Raw genomic sequence first — 18876 nt, forward strand, 5'->3', positions numbered from 1 at the left:
CTTAGAGTCTGCCTTTGAAGCATTGGTTCCTCAAGTGCTAGCTCATGAGTATAACTTTAGTAAACCATGTAGCTTCAATGACCTCCAGGGGACAATCCACGTGAGTAAATAATTCGTATGTGGGATGGACACCTTAGGCATTTAGCAGAGATACTGAAATTTTCTGTTGGATATTTTGTATAGGTTGAAATCAAGATCTTACAAGGGAATAGACTGATTTAAATCCAGGATGTAGAAGTATCTGCCTTACCAAAAATGTTAACTGTAGGCTTGAAGGTCTTCATGGTGCCTATATCATGTTGATACAGATGGACTGATTAAGTGATCTTTGGGGGCTTCCTCTGGCTCTCATTCTGATTCACCATAGTGAAATGCAGGAAAATATAAATCAAAGCTCAGAACTATTACTTTGACTTACCCATTTCCATACATGAAACCCAAATGCAATATATTTCAACTGTACTGTTTCATTATTTTTTTTTCTTTAAAACTGGCATTAAATGCTACTTTGAAACCAAGATCACCTACATATGCAGTGCACTCTGTGAACATACTAAATTTAGATCCCTGAGATTTTTCATTATCAAAATAATGTCTATTTCCCACCAGCTTTATGCTGATTCCAACATCAATGAGGATCAGCTGTGCTATAGATTTGTGTCTGTAGGAATGACTGTGAAGACCCAACTTTTTAGTGTAAGGAAGCAAGCTATTTTTGACCTATCCGTCTAGCCATTGCAATGTGGAATTCAGCACAGCTTAATTTACTATCTCTCTGGACTGAGGTTTGTATCCTACATTGTGCTCCTTGCTGCTGGAGTGAAATTGCTAGCAACACCCAATTAAAACAAGCACCAAATGTTTACTCCTCATCCCTGCCACTGCTTTGACTGCAGTGTAAACGTACCACTAATGACTTGGCCTATAAGAAGGGAAAATTATGTGTCACAGCCAAGTACAGAACCAGGAATTTGGGCTGTCAGCCAGCTTATTAGATCACACTGTGTGCCTCTAATGAAATGCATTGATTTGTGACTCCTGCAATAACAGTTTTAGGAAATCATTTCACTGGCTATTTATTTGTGTGTTGGAACAGCCTGATGAGGTGGGAAAACCAAAGCAGGCACGCTATGATTGCAAATCAAGAACGAAGTTTTAAGAATGAGGTTAACTAACCATTGGAACAACTTCTCTAAGGATGTGACGGGTTTCCCATCATATCCTGTTGCATGGTATGAGGTAGCTTTATAAAATGAGTGTTGTAGCTCCAGCAGAAGCTCTGTGTTTCACTAGAAATGATTGAAATTCTTTAGTTTCTGTTACAGAGGAGATCAGACTGTTGTAGTAGTGGTTTGTCTTGATAATAATTGGGCCCCTCGCTACAAGAAGGACATGGAGGTGCTTGAGCGGGTCCAAAGAAGGGAGACGAAGCTGGTGAGGGGCCTGGAGAACAAGTCCTACGAGGAGCGGCTGAGGGAGCTGGGCTTGTTCAGCCTGGAGAAGAGGAGGCTCAGGGGCGACCTTATTGCTCTCTACAGGTACCTTAAAGGAGGCTGTAGAGAGGTGGGGGTTGGTCTGTTCTCCCATGTGCCTGGTGACAGGACGAGGGGGAACGGGCTAAAGTTGCGCCAGGGGAGTTTTAGGTTAGATGTTAGGAAGAGCTTCTTTACTGAAAGGGTTTTGAGGCATTGGAACAGGCTGCCCAGGGAGGTGGTGGAGTCACCATCCCTGGAAGTCTTCAAAAGACGTTTAGATGTAGAGCTTAGGGATATGGTTTAGTGGGGACTGTTCGTGTTAGGTTAGAGGTTGGACTCGATGATCTTGAGGTCTCTTCCAACCTAGAAATTCTGTGATTCTGTGATAATAAAGAAAGAGCCCATGACAGCCATTGAGTCTGGGTGTTTGTGGTTCCGTACAGGAACAAACTGAGATCCCATAACTGGTAGATTTAAAACTGGCAACAATTTTCATAAAGGAGAATGTTATAATTTCCAGATGCATAAAGATGCATTCTGCAGAGGTGGACACCCTGCTGGTTCTGCAACTGTGATGAATTAGCAAGCTGAGAAAAGAATTAACTCATCAATAAAATGACAAACTTGCTACATTTCAAAGCATCTGTTAGGATCTCATAGAATTTCTTGACTGTTGCATGTTTAGTCAAAAAGAAAGAAAGAAGTGGGGTGAATCCATGCTCACCTTGCAATATTTCACTGGATGCCTCAGAAGAGCTGATGAAGATAGTGAGCAATGGGTAAGGTAAGATGTTATATACTTGGGGGGTATGGCCCCTGTTCTAAGACTCGGTCTTATTTAATGTCGTTACAGATGTCTATAAAAAGTTGTCTTTTTCTTGTCTGCTTATAGTTTACAGTTGACTAAATTTGATAAAAAACATTTTTTTTTGTGTGTGCTCAGCTAAACACATCCTAAAATAGCCCAAGTTTAAGTACTATGTGAAAAGCAACCTCCCTTTAACTAGTCTTATACTGCAAATCTAAAAATTGTGGCATCTAGAATCTTTAAGTGAATCCTCAAAGTCTGTGTTGCTGCATCTGACTTATTTTTTTTTTCTAGGTCTACTTTCTGTTTGTTTTTTGAGTGTTTCAAATAATATAGATCAAATGGAAAAAATCTAGCCAACTAAGACCTGTCTGGGGGGAAAAATAAGTTAGGTTTAAAATAATGGCAAGTTTGTTTGTTCATTTTTAAGATGAATTTACTTGTTCCAATTCAATCTTTATGTCTGTTCTGCCACAGACGTGCTGTCTAGCAATGTAAGCTGTTCATGTTTAAAAACAGAATTCACCTTTAAATGTGCTTTGACTAAAAAAAATTGCCTGGTGAGGTCATTTGCAGAGCAAGAGTTAATGCATCATGCAAACAGCTAAATAAAGGTTACAATCTGAGTGGAATTATTCAGAGCTCAGGAAGAAATCTGGCATTTGCAGTCTGTCACCGGCTTAGAGAAGTCTGGTTCTCTCAGTGTCACTGCCACCCAGAGACATCCTGCTCTCTGTGTGGCAGCAAGGGAGGGGACTGCAGTGCTGGACCGTCTTCCTGTAAAAACAGCAAAAACAGGAGCGGTGGGTGGACGGAGCACGGAAGTGTCATGTGCGAAGAATGTGTGGAATGAGGGGTGAGTATGAGCCTGCCTTTGTCCAGGTTTCAAAGAACAACTTTATGGGTGTAAATAGCGATTTTATAGGTGTAATTCTTTCTCCTCTCTCTTCCTCTTCAGGATGACTGAAGAGCTGATGTCAGGACAGCGTATGATCCCTGGTACCCTGGGGGAGGAGAGCTGCATGGAAGGCTACGAAGAGCCATGTGCCTCTTGAAATCTGCCAGTTAAGTATTGCAATCGTTGGGCCCTATCTGGTAAGGGCTTCTTGCCCTCCTTTCCCACCAACATTCCTGGGAGCTGAGGGTGTCACTGTTGGGCACTTACGCCCTAAGTGATAGGGGCATAAAACGATTTGTGGCACTTACGCACATATGTGATACAGACGGGATGAAAATGCATCACTTCTAAACCCTCAAGCTTCTGTAGATTTGGTAATCTCCACAGAGGTGTTGTGCTAAGATTGTGCTGTACATTTTGTTTCCTCATTTTGTTTCCATAAGCAAAGCACTTGGCTGATAGCACAGGAAACCAACTGCTATGGGCATTCACTTCAATGGGTGAACTTTAAACGAGTCACCAGGGACTGGCTGCTGCTGAGTTCAAAGAGAAAGAGACATCCAAAACCTCTAGTGAAGCCAAGTTATGGTGGGAAATGCCAGATACAAACAGGAGAAAACTGGAAAGCACAGTAGGGTGAAAGACAGATAGAGTTATGTTTTCCTGTCCCTAGTTGGTCAGATTTAGGCGAGGTGGGAATGCAGATTTTAAAAGAAATAACATAAAATTTTACTAAGGGAAGTTTGTTGAACATCAGGAAATGTGCTCTGGTGTTGATGTTCTATGAGCTGAGCACAATAATCTGGGAATGGAAACATGCTGAGAAAGTTAATATGGTACTTGACAAAATACTGGAAAATATATTAAAAAGAACAGTTTTGTGCAGGGCAGAAGGTAGAGCAAATGACCCACTAAGCTTCTCCATTTATCCTCTTTATTTTTTTTTTCTTTCCCCATTGATTTCAAAAATCTCTCATGCTCTCATGCAACTGAAAGAGAAGGAGCCACCCCCCACATCCATCCAGTGAAGGAAAGAGAATTTGTTCATAGCAATGGAAAAAAAAAAAAAAAAAAAGAGAGGAAAAAAAAAAAGGAAGGAATAGAAGTCTAAACTTGGGTGTCAATTCCCCCCAGCACACACGTGAGCATCAGACTCCCAAAATGAAGACTAGAGTAATATTGCCATCTTCTGGAAGGATAAATATATGCCATTATTCAGAATACTAAGTCTGATATATTTTTGAAGCCATAGTACAATTCTGATAAATCTGTTTTCTAAACCTGAATTCTTATCCATATAAATGTAAATTCAGTCTCTTTTCATCAATATATATGCCACAATCTTAGCTTTAGAAAGCGACGTAGCATCCTGGATTTTAATGAGACATTCATCATGCATAAAATTAAGAACATGTTAACATTGGGGACTATTGGTATTGAGATTAATTGTATGTATCTTTGAGCTTGAAAACCAGTTTTTGTTTTGTTTTGTTTTGAGCATTTAGAAGCCCAACTGGGTATAAAGAATCCAAACTTAAGGTGTCCAGATGCAGAGAGAATGAACAATGAAAAAATATTACCACTCCCTTTTTAAACAGCATCAGCTGTTACTATACCTCCTTCAGTACATTAAGTACATCTGTGTTGAACAGAGCCTTGCTATTAATCAAAAAACTTGCAGACAGCCTATGAAGCACAAAAACATTCAGCATTACTTTCAGTTAGCCCATCTTAGAGATGATTATCTATATTAGAGGAGCTTATGCAGTGGCTAGGATTAAAACAACCACACAGCTCCCAGCTGTACCACTGAGGGCAGGAAGGGTCAGGAGCCTGTGACAGCACTGCCCATGTGCAGACTCCTGAACTTCTCGGCTGTACAGGGGCTGCCCCGGGCTGTCCTGCACCCAGAGCTCTTTGGTGCTAGACGCAGGGGATGAAAGTAGCTGGACCGCTGGTTTCCTCCATCCCAGCAGAGCAGTGGGGCACCTCCTGCCTCGCTCACTTCCTGCAGCAGTAGGAACCTCACCACAGCACTGAGCAAAGCTGTGGGGTCCTGTGGGCATGGTGCGGTGTGCATCTTTGGGATGCTCCTCTCCCTTGTACTTCGATTCGGTGTGGAGCAGCTCCATGTCCTCTAGCAACTACTCTTTCTCATGAGAGGTGATGCCATTCTTACTTGCTGTTCTGATGCCAAACAAGCTGTTACAAAACCCTCAAGTACAGTAGGACCTTTACACTTTTAGGACAAGAGCACAGAGGGGACTTTGAGTGAATGTGAATCTTTCTGTCTCTCTTACTAGCTTCCCAAACCCATCCAATGTGAAGCTGCTGGGAGCTGAAATTCCTGGTGAACTTTATGCCTCGTTAAAGGCTGCCACTACGAGGGACAGCATCCTTTGAGTTCTGGGCTTGACTTGTCACTGGTTCACAGACCTCTGTCCCTGTGGTGATGCCACAGTGTCACTCAGCACTGCTTCTGCTAATGGGCTTCTTTTTTCATTAAAACTCCAGTTCCCAAGGGGAACGCTGGATTGATATCTCTTTAGGGTCTGAAACTGCAGTCCTCAGAGCAGATGCAGTTGCATGAACTTTCTGTACCCTATTTCTCTCATTTCTATGATTGGCATCTCTGGCCAGGAAGATATCCTAGGGCTGGGGGCTTGTGGTCTTTGTCACCTACTGAGGCTGTGCACAGGGCAAGGGGCTAGATGATGCCAATAGTGTTGTTAATTTCTGAGCTAAGGTCACATGTCCCCTGCAGCACCAGTCAGAGAGCTGCAGCTCGTTCCATTCAAGCTCCCAAAGAGCCAGTGTCCAGAGATGGCTGGGATCTTTTCATGTTTTACTGAAACGTTTTACTCGCTGAATGCAGGTCGCCCTTTTGCATTTAATCCCAGCCCACAGCACCAAGCACTTCCCATATAATCTCCCAGAACAGCTGTGCTGTGATTGCATTGTGGATTATAAAATGACCATTTTCCACAAAACAGCTGCTGGCTGGAGGGATAGCTTGTAATGATCATGGGGAGAGGGGTGGAGGAGGAGGAGGAGGAGATGAAAAGAAAGAGGGTTTGGAGCAGTTTGGTTTCTCGGAAAATTTAGAGATGAGCAAAACAGAAGACAAAGTGTGAGTTCCATTTCTGTATTACTCCTCCAAATTAACAGGACTTCAAGGACTTCCTGGTAAGGTAAATTCAACCCTCTTTCCTTTTGGGGCTATCTAGATACTGTGGTCAGTTATTGTAAGTGTGTGGCTTTTATGGAAGGAAACTTTTCTGAAAGTATTCTCATCAGGAAGTATTTCTGATTTGCTTCTCGTCTCCTACATCCTCGGCACCCTTGATCCAGTTCCTTCTTCTGACTAGTCCCTTTTCTTTTCTTTTCTTTTCTTTTCTTTTCTTTTCTTTTCTTTTCTTTTCTTTTCTTTTCTTTTCTTTTCTTTTCTTTTCTTTTCTTTTCTTTTCTTTTCTTTTCTTTTCTTTTCTTTTCTTTTCTTTTCTTTTCTTTTCTTTTCTTTTCTTTTCTTTTCTTTTCTTTTCTTTTCTTTTCTTTTCCTTTCTTTTCTTTTCCTTTCTTTTCTTTTCCTTTCTTTTCTTTTCCTTTCTTTTCTTTTCCTTTCTTTTCCTTTCTTTTCCTTTCTTTTCTTTTTTCTTTTTTTTTTTTTCCTTATCACTTCTTCTGAAATGATATGGCCTTTGACCTACTAATACAAATCAAATGGAGAGAATATTTTTCCCAATATTGACGATTCTAATTAGAATATTTTTTTTGTGTGTGTGTCAATATTACGAGTGGAAAGATTATTTTCAGTGAAAGTATGAGCAAACTGAAACCTGGTAACAGAAAATATAATCAAGAATTGAAGAAAAACTGAAAAACTGTGCAACGAAGGCTTCTATTTTCAGATGAAAAGTCATGTTTCTGAGACAATTTTATCTATAATTTCCTTTTAAGTCAGAAACCAATTTTTTTGCTGAAAAAACTTTAAGAAGAATTTGCCACCAACCTTAGCCAGAAACCTTCATATAATATATCCATATATATTATATGGATATAATTATATATAATATATATATATATATATATATATAATATTCATATATATTAAGTGTATATAATATATTATATATTCATCTAATATGTTCATACATTCATGTGTTCCTGGCAAATATCCACTCTGTGAAAGTTGATTGTACCCAGCATGCCTTCAGATCATGGAAGTCATTTGTTATTGTATCACTGAGACAGTACCATCTCCAGGGTGCAGCATTTCTGTTGCTGAAAAAAAGAAATGTTCTAAAGAAGAGACAAAAGAAGCCAGAGCATAAGACAATGTAGGAATTTCTCAGAAGCTGGGTATTTTTGTGCCCTTGGTGAGAATGTTCTGGATTAGGCACTGTTTTTTCATTGTGATGAGATGCTGATCGAGTCCTGTCTTCCAAGCAGAGCTTCAGCACTATCTTTATTGACCACATTTCTGAGCTTGCTGGTTCTAACAAATGCTTCTAACTGCACTACTTTTGGCTGTATCCTGTAAGACTGTCACAAACAATGCAATCATTTATTTATCATTTATTTATAGTGGTGTCCACAGTGTGCTGGGCCTTTCTCACACATTCAATGTTGGGTGAGTCAACAGAAGTTATGTGAAGAGGCCCAGAAGCAGGCAATGTCTGTACAAACTGAATCTATTCATGGCCAAATAGATTTTAAGAGTCATAAATAGGAAAGGGTGGGAGTAGCTGGATGAAGTTGTGCCAAACATAGGGAGTACAATGTGGGAAGAGGTATGCGTTGATTACATGAAAGTTGATGTGTGGGTAGATGACATCTAATCAATCCATGGCGTGATAAGATGGGGTTCTCAGAAGTCAGTGCAGGGTTTTACAGGAACCTTAAAATCTTAAGCTTCTCTCTGGGTGAGAAAGACCGAAGGACCCTGGTATACAACCTGCTTTCAGAATTCCTTATTCTGAGGAGATGAAACTGGGAAGAGTGTTTGTGACAACATTCACTCTTAAAAAAAAAACACTTTTCGCACTTGGTATGAAAGCAGAGACACTGTCATCCACCAGCCCTACCAAATTTCTGATGTGCGGAGCAGTGCTTGCTTCAGGTGGGAGGTGCTGCTCTGTGGCTTGAACTCAAGCTGCTGGGTGTGAATACCTGGGTGTCCCTCTTGGGCAGGTCACTGTTTTGAAGTGTGACCTTCACTGGGATCTGGGAACATTTCCCTGCCTTTCCCCACTATGAAATCAATATCCTACCTGCCCTTCTAGGTGCAGTATGAATGATGCTGGAAGAAGTGTTGTGGGACACTTGGCAGTAAGAATTCTCATTTAGTTGGACAAAACATTCATCATGCCCCATCTAATGGAAATACATGACATTCTGGGGAAGCTGGTTAACAGCTTTTCCCTACCGTCTCCGAGATGGGGTGAACATGATCACCCCTTGCATGTTGCTTGTACTCAAACACACTGATGCACTCAGCCACGGTAGGTCCACAGGGTCACCTGGTCTTCCCCCGTACACACATTTGGTGTATTTTGAAGTGGTTGAAACTGAGCTATTGCTCTGTCACCCTGGCTTTTAGGAAATTGTCCTTCCTTGCTGGGTGAGATGTTGGGACATCATGGGTAGGGCAGAGTGTTTCTCCGACACATATCCCCTCCCCACAAGTGCCCCCTGGGAAGAGTTAGGGTTCATAACATGAGGTGGGACAAATGGCTGGTGTGACGGTCCCACCGTTTGTGTGTTGCAGATGGAGCTGCTGAAGGTGTTGCCATGGCGCCGTGCTTTCCTGGCAGTCATCCTGAACCTGCTGGCTCTCAGCCTCTCCACCACCGCCTTGCTCGGCAGCTACTGGTGCACTGGGACCCAGAAAGTGCCCAAGCCTTTGTGTGGGAAGAGTAAAGCCACCAAGTGCATTGGTGTCCCCATGCCGCCCGATGCAGGTGCTAGCAATGCTTCATCCCAGGATGTGGTGCACTACAGCTGGGAGACTGGGGATGACCGCTTTGCCTTCAGATATTTCCACACGGGGATGTGGCTTTCCTGCGAAGAGAGCATGGAAGGGCCAGGTAGCATCTTGCCCAGCCAGACACAGCTTCTTCCCTTGATTTTATTCCACGGGAGTTTGGAAATGAAAGGCAGAGGCTGACAATGCTTCGGAGAAAAGCTGTCTTCATTTTCCTAGATGGCACCAGCCCTGCACACTGTCATTATATTTCTGTCCTTCGTTGAGATGTTTATGGGGGTGGCAAGAGACAATGTCTGTCTCTGGTGTGCCCTTCTGCCTGGAATAGGGGTTGTGAAGTGAAAGTGGTGGCACCGTTCATCCTGATGTGAACTGGAGTGGGCCTCCTTTCTCTTTCCTACACAAAGCTCAGCTCATGCTCTAAAGGGCTCATTTGTGCACATCTCCTGGGAAACTGAAGCATGGTGATTTTATTCAGTGTTGTCAGTGTGTAGTTGACAACTGTGAGGACTTCAGTTGTTGGTATTCTCCTTAAATCACCAAACTGAGGAGTTATATGAATTGAACAGGGACTGGGCTTTTTTTAAACAAATGCAAAACAATAAAGGAAAAAAAAAAAAAAAAAGGAAGTATTATGTTATAAGTGCAGGGAAAAACTTGAGGATCTGACCACAGAGGAACCAAAATTAGGATGAAAATTGACCTGAGGATTAGAGCTGCAGTATTGTCGTTTTTAATATTTTTTTGGTATCGTGATAGGTTTGATTTGTGATTTTTGACCATTTGTGGCTGTCACAGTAGGCCTTGGAGTTCCAGGAGCTTGTCATGCAGCCTGTCCTAGACCCCTTGGTGTCTCTGTTCACCCTTGATTTGCTTCTTCCAAGCCCTGCTGAAGGCCTTCTGCAGGAACCGGTGCCACACCAGTACAGGTGGAAACTCTGCAGTGCACAGATGCTGTTTACAGCCTGCTTCACACATCAGGGATCAGAACTGACCCAGAAGGTGGCCAACAGAGAGATTTGTAACTAAAGATGCAATGATGAAAGTTTCTTTCATCAGGCCCATTCCCCTGAGCCTACTGCCCTCCCTTCAGTTCTCCCCAAGCATAAGTGTCTCATCTTCTTTTAACTGACCAACCACTCTAGTATAGCATTTCTTGCTTTCTTATCTGTTGCTGTCAGAGTTTGAAAATTACATAAGTAAATAAAGCTGAATAAAGGCAGACAGAAGAGAGACAGGAGCAGGAAAGTGCTTGAAACTCTCATGTCCTAGTGAGAAGATTGCTTCATTATGAGCATTTCCAGATATGCTGTGCAAAGAGGTGTGTTTATTTGGGACTGGTTTGGGCTGGAGTGTGTTTCCATGGTGCTTATGGAAATGGGACTACATCATTTGACAGCTTTCTCTGAAAGAATTGTCTGGCCACCAGGCAGTCCTGGAATAACCTCAATGCCTGAAGGAATGCTGAGAGCAGGTTACATCTGGATTGCAGCAGAGCATGGGGTAGAGTACAGAGACAGCCTTGGTCCCCAGCTGCCTCTGAATTGAGTACAAGCCACCCACTGCTGTGGGTCTTGGAAGCAAGTGCAGAGCAACAACTAAAAAAGGGGTTATGATCAGCAAAAGGAGTTTGAGTTGAGCTGGAGAAAGGATTTCATTATTCAGGCTAATCTCAGGATCAGCTTTAGATGAGCCATTATGAAGAACCTCATTAAAGTTCTAGGTGATGTAGCAAACAGCAAGTTAATGACGACTGCAGATGGCACTAAACTGGGTAGCATCCTGAGAGCCATGGATGATAGAAGTAATATAGGGGATTGGGAGAGATTAGAATTGGGGATAGACATCGAGGAAATGAGATTCTTACAAAAAAAGCTGCAGGCTAGTATTTTCTGGGAGAAAATGCCATGCCATGTAGGGGACAGAACCCTCAAATGCAGTATAGAGTAGTGCTAAGAAAGACTTACACATAATAATGGTGGACCCTCAGCTGAGATAACAGTTTGCATCTGGCCACTATAAAAAGCCAAAGCAAACACAAACAAAAGAATTTGTCTAAATAGCATTCCTAAAATGTGAGGACAGAAGACTTTACTTCTGTGTGATTCTCTATCACAGGAGAACTTCACAGGAAAGATTTTTTTTATTCTTCTTGGGAAATCAGAGTTGTAAATTGCTTTGCTTGAGCCTGAGGTGAGTAGAAGTGCATGTACTCAGCAGCAGCGCTCGGTCTATGGTGTTATAAGCTACACCTTAATTGGCCTGAGCAACAGTCATTGACGTCTTGTAGTAATGTGGTGGATATGTAGCAACAGATTTATATATTTACTAGAGGCTCATTTACAGATTGCTGAAATTTTTCTAGAAAGGCCACCTCCTAGAGAGAGGTGGAGACATTGCTAGGAGATCGCCTTCTCCTGCCATGCCCCCGTGAAGATATGGAAAGATGGTCAGAAAGAGAGCACAAGTGAGAAGATCTGGTGGGTAGGCTCAGATGACTGGAGCAATGCAGTTAAGTGAGAGAGAGGGGGAGAGGTTTTCTTTTGCCTTACCCTACATTATTTTACAAGCTAATACACTTGTTTTTGTGTTTCAGAGGAGAAATGCCGTAGCTTTATTGAGCTTTCCCCACCAGCAGAGAGAGGTAAGAGCAAATCCATGTATCATGCCATAGCTGTCCAGTGTACCACCCCCCTGGGACAAGTGACCTGCAAAACCACTGCTGTGAGGACAGCAGGGTGGGTCCCTGAAGTCAGGTGTGAAATCCTGGCCTCATGGATGCTAGGAAAAACAAACAAACAAACAAAGATTTCCTCCCAGATGCTTCAAATTATCCTGAGGGAAACTATGATTCTATTAAACCTCAGTTACCTGGATGTATGTGCACACATGTGATGGAAACTTCATTTAGGATTCTTAACAAAAGCTTTTCAAGTGGTGTGGGGTTGCTAACTGCTCCCAGGGCTGGAGACTGGAGACATGTCATTTCAGAGGACATTCATGCTTGAGGGGAAAGCCCTGGGGTGTAGGTACCACTGGTTAAGCTGTGAAAGCAAGGGCTGGAACACACGCTGGGGTATTGTAACAGCTGCCAGGAAGATGAGTGCTTTTGGGGAGCTCATCTTCTTTCTCTGCCTTGCTTTTCCTATTATAAAAACAATGGCAAAGAATGACGACCTGCTTTTGTAAAGTCCCGTGCATTCACAGGCATGGGGGGGGTCCAGTGTGAGTGATGCGCTGTGGAGTCACTGTGCAGATTAAACTGGGTCAGTATCAGCAGAACAGCACGGCAGGGTAATGTCTCATGCTTATTCTTTCTGGAAACAGCATTTTACAGAAATCAAATAGTGATGATGTTACAAGATCATTTTGAAGTCATGTAGATCTCCATTTTGTCATAATTGAATGACTTGACTGCAGTAAGAATTACTTTCGCATTTAACATAAGCTGCTCAGTTCACAGGGAGCAGTAATTCGTTTTTCTGCTTTCTTACCATCTTGTGGTCTGTTCCCTGGCCAGGTCTCTGGCTCTAGTGGTTCCAGTGTCTTCCCTATAGCCAGTTTTCCTAAGAGAATAGGTTTATGCAACCAAAGTATGCATCTTTGTAAATCTTTCTGTCTGTCCCCCCTCACACTCCTCCTACTGCTCCTTGCCTCATTTCAACACAAATCTGAAAGAAAGTCCCTGTTGTGTACGACACTGACCTCTTCAAAATTAATTGGAAGATCACTGTGAGCAACACTCCCAGTGTAACAGCTCCATCAGTTGCCTTCACCCCCTCCTGCACACAGCATCACCTCAGGATGGCCCGGGCCTGCGGAGCAGCTCCTCTAAGCTGGGAATGCGTCCCATCAGTTGCTGTTGAAGAGCTGGGTGACTCCATGGGACTAATGATGCTAAGGAGTCGAGTCAGTACCCCAGTAATGAGGGTTTTCTTCACATTTGTTTTCCCCAGTGGAATGGCTCCTCTAAGGCCATTAACGGTTGCTAACAGTAGTGCCCACAGTGCTTCTTCATTTGCCTTTTTCAGTGACTCCCACACCCTTCCAGAGCCCAGCGTTAGAGTGCCTTTCCCTGTTCAGCTCCAAGTCCTGGCACACAGTGAGCCGTGCTAAGAACTGTGCTATCACTCGTGTCCCACTGATAAACCCAGCACGAACCTTACCTGCTCTCCATTTAAGCAGCAGGGCGGGTGATGAATGTTACTGTTCTAGCTGGGTATCCACCCCCAGGAATGCATTTTCAATTTAATTGGGGTTTCAGTGAGAAATACAGGCCTGCCTGGGGCTTTGTGAATTCCAGAGCCCCAGGTCCCAGCTATCACCATGGATGTACCATGCAGTTCTTTTCTTAACCAGATGAGCTCCAGATTGAAATTAATTTTGTTCCACTGTTGTGATTATAAATCTGCTCTGTATGTCACTGCACTAATGGGTAAGAACATTTCAACGTCCAGCTGAGATGTTTGCGGCCTGCCTATGACTGCTAGGTCTTGTGCTAATACTCAGTGGTATTGCCTCCGTCTGTCCTCCCATGGCTTCTTCATCGCTGTTTGTGAATAACGCTGGCTTATATACAGATAGCTGTTTTAGGTCCTCTCATCTTTTGCAGTCAAGCCATCTTCTGTGGCAGATTCTCTGTCCCCTTCAGCATCTTTCAAGCCCTTGCTCACAAGCTGGGAGGATTGCTGTTGGGGGCTGGTTGTTTTCCTTCTCTCCTTTCTTTCCAACAGACATCCTTTCAGGTTTGGGTTGTGAAGGGGGAGTACTCTCCCTCAAACAAGCCACCTGGCATTGATATGAGGGGTTTCTGATTCCTGGCAGGAATCCTGTGGCTGTCACTGGGGTCAGAGATGCTGTACATCAGCCTGCTGCTCATCAGCTTCATCCTCCTGATGGTGGAAATGCTGCATACTGGCAATCCTGTCTGTGGTCTGAAGCTCAATGCCTTTGCTGCTGTCTCCTCAGTGCTGTCAGGTAAGTGTGTTACCCTAAGGCACGGCAGCAACAGGTACATGTGGGCAGAAAAAAAACACATAAAACACAGAGTCTCTCACATTCACTCACCTCAGCTGATGAGAATCAAAGTGAAAAGGGCAGTAAAAAGCATGTGGCTGAAGAGAACATGAGCAGGGAGAAACAGTGATGGGGAACTGCAAGGAGATGATGGTGTAGGTGCAGCCCTGCAGAGGTGGTGTTCCAGCTTCTGGCCATGCACAGCAGCAGGAATGCCCCCTCTCACACAAGGCTGAAAAGTGCAGCTCAGGCTCCTTCCATAACTTCCTTTCTTTCTTGTCTTCTCCCATCAGGTCTCCTTGGGATGGTGGCACACATGATGTACACTCAAGTCTTCCAAGCCACGGTTAATCTGGGACCAGAGGACTGGAGACCACACTCATGGGACTACGGCTGGGCTTTCTAGTATGTGAGCTCTAAAACCATCTTCACTTGGTCTTCAGCCATACCATACCTCGGCAAAACTCTCTTCTTCTAGACTGTTTGTGCTTCCAAAGACAGGTGTACCATAGTTCTCACACTGCTAAATCTCCTGCCTTTGCCTCATTCCCTGCTTTAACAAATAGTTACTGAGTTACTTAAATGAGTAGTTACCAAGGACTCGTAAAACAATGGAGTCACACCTCAACAATTACTTCTAACCTGCTGACTAATCAGGCCTGTCCCTGTGCTGGTTTGCCCTGTTTAGTCTCAGCTCTTCCCTGTGTATGGAGGCCATGGTCACACCTGTGATGTTGCTCTCAAACATACCTTGCTTTTCTGCCATTTAAATAAAATTGCATGTTGGTTTGACATCTTCACTGAGCAAGGTCCAAAAGGCCTGTTCCTGTCACACATGGTTAAAGATTTGGACACTAGAACCAGGAAGAGCAGATATAAAAAGCCGGTGGCTCAGGATTGTTTTCTCTGAAGGCTAAAGAATGACACAGCTGATATACCACAATTGACTTGAAAAACAGTTGGATGAGGCCTGCTATGTCCGTGGAAGGTACAGACTCTTGTTTGCAATGCTGTACTGATGGTGGCCAGTTGATTTTTAAGACTTGAATGCTCCACTGTCATGTGCCAGCTGTGGACATCAAGTGTCAGCATGGCCATCTGATTATGCTCAGATACATATGCCTTGTGTCTGGGAAGACACCAAGCGGCCCAGCTTTACAGAGCTTGCTTCCAAGCCATGCTGCCCTGCTCTGATAGACTTTCCTGTTGCCCTTTTTATTTTCCCCATAGCCCTTCCTCCCAGTGTCAAGGATGACCAGTGTTTAACCCATGACTAAGGAGAAGGATTGGTGGTGGGATAACAGTGAAGCACTGTAATGTTATGAGCCTGACACCTCTAGTCTTTCTAGTTCAGCAGCTAGATCATTTGCCCAGCAGCTTCTACCTGGCAAATCGGGGTATATCAAGGTGCATGCAGTTCAGTTCATGGCGTATGTTATTCTTCTTTCTCTCCTGTAGCATGGCCTGGGCCTCCTTTACCTGCTGCATGGCCTCTGCTGTCACCACTCTCAACACCTACACCAAGACAGTGCTGGAGTTCAAACGGAACCACATCAAGGGCTACGAAGCGAGCTTCAAGGATCAGCCTCAGCACCAGCAGTACTTCATACAACAGCAAATAAGCAGCTACTACGAGCCCCGAGACAAGCCCCTCCACTCGGTGTCTGAGGGAGTTGACTTCTACTCTGAGCTGCAGCAGAAAGTGCTACAGCGAGAACCAGAGCTGGAGCTGGATGAGGTCTTGGGGCAGACCATCGGGGAAGATCGCTGTTAAGGATCAATGCACTGGGGCAGAGCAGTGGGGTTTGGGAGGCAAAAAGCTCTGAACCAAACACCAACACCACTATTAGCAAGTTCATGGAGAGCTCTTCCTTCCTCTAATGTTCGGGGAGTGAGAAGAAAAAGTGGGCACTGGGACAGAGCAATGGCAGTGCCAACAGGAGCAATGTGGGTCCTCTCTGACCACAGCTTGAAGGGTGTCCTCAGCTGGGAAGGATGAAAATGGGGGTAGATGTTGTTGGTGCCAGCTGTATACAAGCATTCTCTGACAGAATTGAGGCAGGTGTCCTAATCCCAACAGTACTGCACTACGGCATAGATACATTCAGTGCAATCCAGCTGGCAAATTGTAGTGCTGGGCCTCTTTGGGTGGTGTCACACTGTCACTCCAGCAAGCCCCCTTGGTTCAGAGTTGGGCATGGGTGCCCATACTGATTTGCTGCAGTCTTCTCTGAACACTATTTATTCCTCATTTCCAGGCCCTGTCACCTCTCCCCACCCCCAGGTTAAAAGTGCTGCTGAAGAATGGGGGGTTGCTCCCAAACATCTCTCTCTTTCTCTTTCCTATCTGTAACGACTCCCATAAATACTCCCTCCTTGTTTTGCCCCCTCCAGCTCCTATCCTGAGATACTTTCCTGTCTTTCTACTGTGCTTCCCCACAACCTTTAAGACTCATCTGGACTTTTTCCTTTTTTTTGTTTCTTTATACCAGACCCCTTTTCCCCTACTGTAAAAATAATGCCAACAGGCCCCATATCAAGCAAACTCGTAATCCCTCAAAAGTGAAATGGTGGCTCATATGACACACTGATGCTGTACACAGTATTTATTTGCTCCACTGCGGTTCACAGTTCAAATACATTTTCCCAACAATATACAGACAGACTCTTTATTCACAGTGGGGACGTGTGTGTGCGGGTGGGGTGAATTCACATTATGGAGGAGCTAGTGTCACTGCACTCAAGTATCAGTTCTCTCGGGAAGAACCTCAGGAGAGTAACTACAGATAACAGATGCCTCACCTTTCCCAGCAAGGTGGTGGCTAGACAGGAGGAAAGGTGCACTCCTGTATAATCTTCATATGTTACTGATCCTCACGGTTTTAGTCCCTATTATGCATCTGTATTAACTAACTGAATATTATAAATACTAACCTCTGTCTGGAGGAAAATCCCAGGCCTAGAGCTGTTGCTACAGTTGTGCTAATATATACAAAGCTATTTACACAAAAATACCATTAAACATATACAAACTGTTTTCAGGGTCTGACATTAGGAGAGAAGGGCCCAAGGACCAGCCCTGGGGTTTGCAGCTAATCCTGAAGAGCTATCCTGGAAGCTTTGCACATAGATGCAGTGAGGGAGAAGAAAGGGTGACATCGCAAGAAGAGGTGTCAAGAGCCCTGGAGAGTAAACCCATGGTAGCTGTGCCCATGTGGAGGAAGGATCAAAGTCCTGCCATCACCTCACCACTCGGAGGAAAGTGCAGGGAGGCAGGAAGGGTTACATGCCAGCAGGAGGGCAGAAGAGCCATTGCAGTTCTCACCTCAGCCTGGTTCTGCCTAATGGCAACGGTCAGGCCTAGAAAGGTATGTTTGCAAAACAGGCAACATGCTGTTGTCCTGCATTGTTGGGAGCTACCAGGGCACCAAAGTGGCCAATTTATACATGGTCATTTCTGTCGCAGGAAGCTTCATGTAGATGCTCTGCAACTACAACGCGGGAGACTGATGGAACACTCAGAGGCACAGTTCAAAGCACTAAATGTACTGAGAGCAAACCTGCCCTGGGGGCAGTCTGCTCTTTCTGGAACTACACATAGAGCTGGGCTGGCAGGAGAATGGTCAAGCTGAGCCCAGAATATGGGTCAAGTGCACAGAAAAGCTTTCCATCTCTGCTTCTCTGTCTGAGCCTCCAAAACCTGAAGCAGTAGTGAGAATCAGCTTCTCTGCAACTGGATCTATTGTGATCTTCATAGTTCCAGCAGGGATCTGCTGGGAGTCTATCCCAAAAGGGCTGCAATGCTTTTCAAGGGGGAACTCAGCCCACTGGACTGCAGTATGACATTGCAGTGACACTTCAGGTTCATAAAAAGCTTAAGGATGGATGAACAGGAGGTAGAACTGAGATATGAACCTTTTGCTTCTACGTCACCCACATTAACTTGTTTTGAACTTGGGACTGGGAAAAAAAATACACAAGTGCAAAGGCTGGGAAATGCTGTTGCAGCCTACTTTCTCTAGATCAGGGAGTTCAGCAAAAGAGTTTTTTTTGTGAGGTTGGCAACAGAATGGAGAAGAGGACTGAGAGCACAGGAAAGGTTGTAGACAAGACTTGGCCTGCAGGAGCCAGACGGAGGCTTCTTTCCAAAAATATAAACATTAAAATAGATGTGTCCTTTACCCACACCATTTGCCTCGAGTCATCATAGCCCACCTTAGGCCTAGAGCTTGTTTGTCTGCCTGGGAATACTGTTTGGACATAAAAAGGAGTGTCCTACATCTGTTCATAAATTAAACATACAAAAAATATACGTGTATTGTATAAATTGATACATACATATATATATAACTGGAAAACAATAGTTTTCCATATAACCTAGTTGTATATATATGTATGTATATAAGCTCTAAATTCACATTTCCATGTTACCTGGAAGGAAGCATGCAAGAACAGCATTATGGAGGGGGAGACGCTGAACAAGGTTCCTCTGGTACAGGACAGGTTTGCCTAGGACAAACCTGCCTCCAGCAGCATTCCCCAGAGCTGAAGAAAGGGGAAGTGCTTTTAGCCCCCATTCCCTCTACACAGCAGTTTTCCTGAAGATCCACAGAGCAGCTTCCTCTATTCCCCATGCAGGCCATAGGTCCAGCCAAAATCTGAGGAACCACTAGGCTAGAGCTGCAAAAGGAAAGGG

The 18876-nt window shown here is 44.0% G+C and overlaps 2 protein-coding genes across 13 annotated transcripts in view; one reads left to right on the forward strand and one right to left on the reverse strand.

Moving 5' to 3' along the window:
• On the forward strand, positions 1–16835 carry GSG1 (germ cell associated 1). 11 transcript variants are annotated; one of them, XM_072035769.1, is made up of 8 exons: positions 1–100; positions 2161–2259; positions 3028–3139; positions 3242–9267; positions 11761–11808; positions 13989–14141; positions 14474–14585; positions 15639–16835. In XM_072035769.1, the coding sequence occupies exons 4-8, from the start codon at positions 8949–8951 to the stop codon at positions 15952–15954; spliced, it is 948 nt and encodes a 315-aa protein (XP_071891870.1). In that variant the 5' UTR covers positions 1–100; positions 2161–2259; positions 3028–3139; positions 3242–8948; the 3' UTR covers positions 15955–16835. The 11 variants fall into 11 exon arrangements, with proteins under 11 accessions (XP_071891870.1, XP_071891885.1, XP_071891866.1 ...); XM_072035784.1 differs by lacking the exons at positions 1–100; positions 3028–3139 and adding an exon at positions 1098–1538 and having other exon boundaries at positions 3242–3345; positions 8946–9267; XM_072035765.1 differs by lacking the exon at positions 1–100 and adding an exon at positions 1099–1538.
• Positions 16772–18876, reverse strand: part of FAM234B (family with sequence similarity 234 member B) — a 21400-nt gene continuing 19295 nt past the window's right edge. For both annotated transcript variants that reach the window (XM_027453350.3, XM_038176978.2), the window contains exon 13: positions 16772–18860. In XM_027453350.3, the coding sequence (XP_027309151.1) occupies positions 18855–18860 (6 nt within the window). In that variant the 3' untranslated portion in view covers positions 16772–18854. The remainder of the gene's footprint in view (positions 18861–18876) is intronic.

The sequence above is a fragment of the Anas platyrhynchos genome, chromosome 1 (assembly GCF_047663525.1).
Source record: "Anas platyrhynchos isolate ZD024472 breed Pekin duck chromosome 1, IASCAAS_PekinDuck_T2T, whole genome shotgun sequence".
Classification (NCBI taxonomy): Eukaryota; Metazoa; Chordata; class Aves; order Anseriformes; family Anatidae; genus Anas; species Anas platyrhynchos.

Excerpts from the sequence above, each read along its gene's own strand:
- GSG1 (XM_072035769.1), top strand. The coding sequence starts at position 8,949 with ATGGAGCTGCTGAAGGTGTTGCCATGGCGCCGTGCTTTCCTGGCAGTC. Across the intron at positions 9,268-11,760 it reads AGAGAGCATGGAAGGGCCAG|AGGAGAAATGCCGTAGCTTT; the intron begins GTAGCATCTTGC and ends TTTGTGTTTCAG. Across the intron at positions 14,586-15,638 it reads GACTACGGCTGGGCTTTCTA|CATGGCCTGGGCCTCCTTTA; the intron begins GTATGTGAGCTC and ends TCTCTCCTGTAG.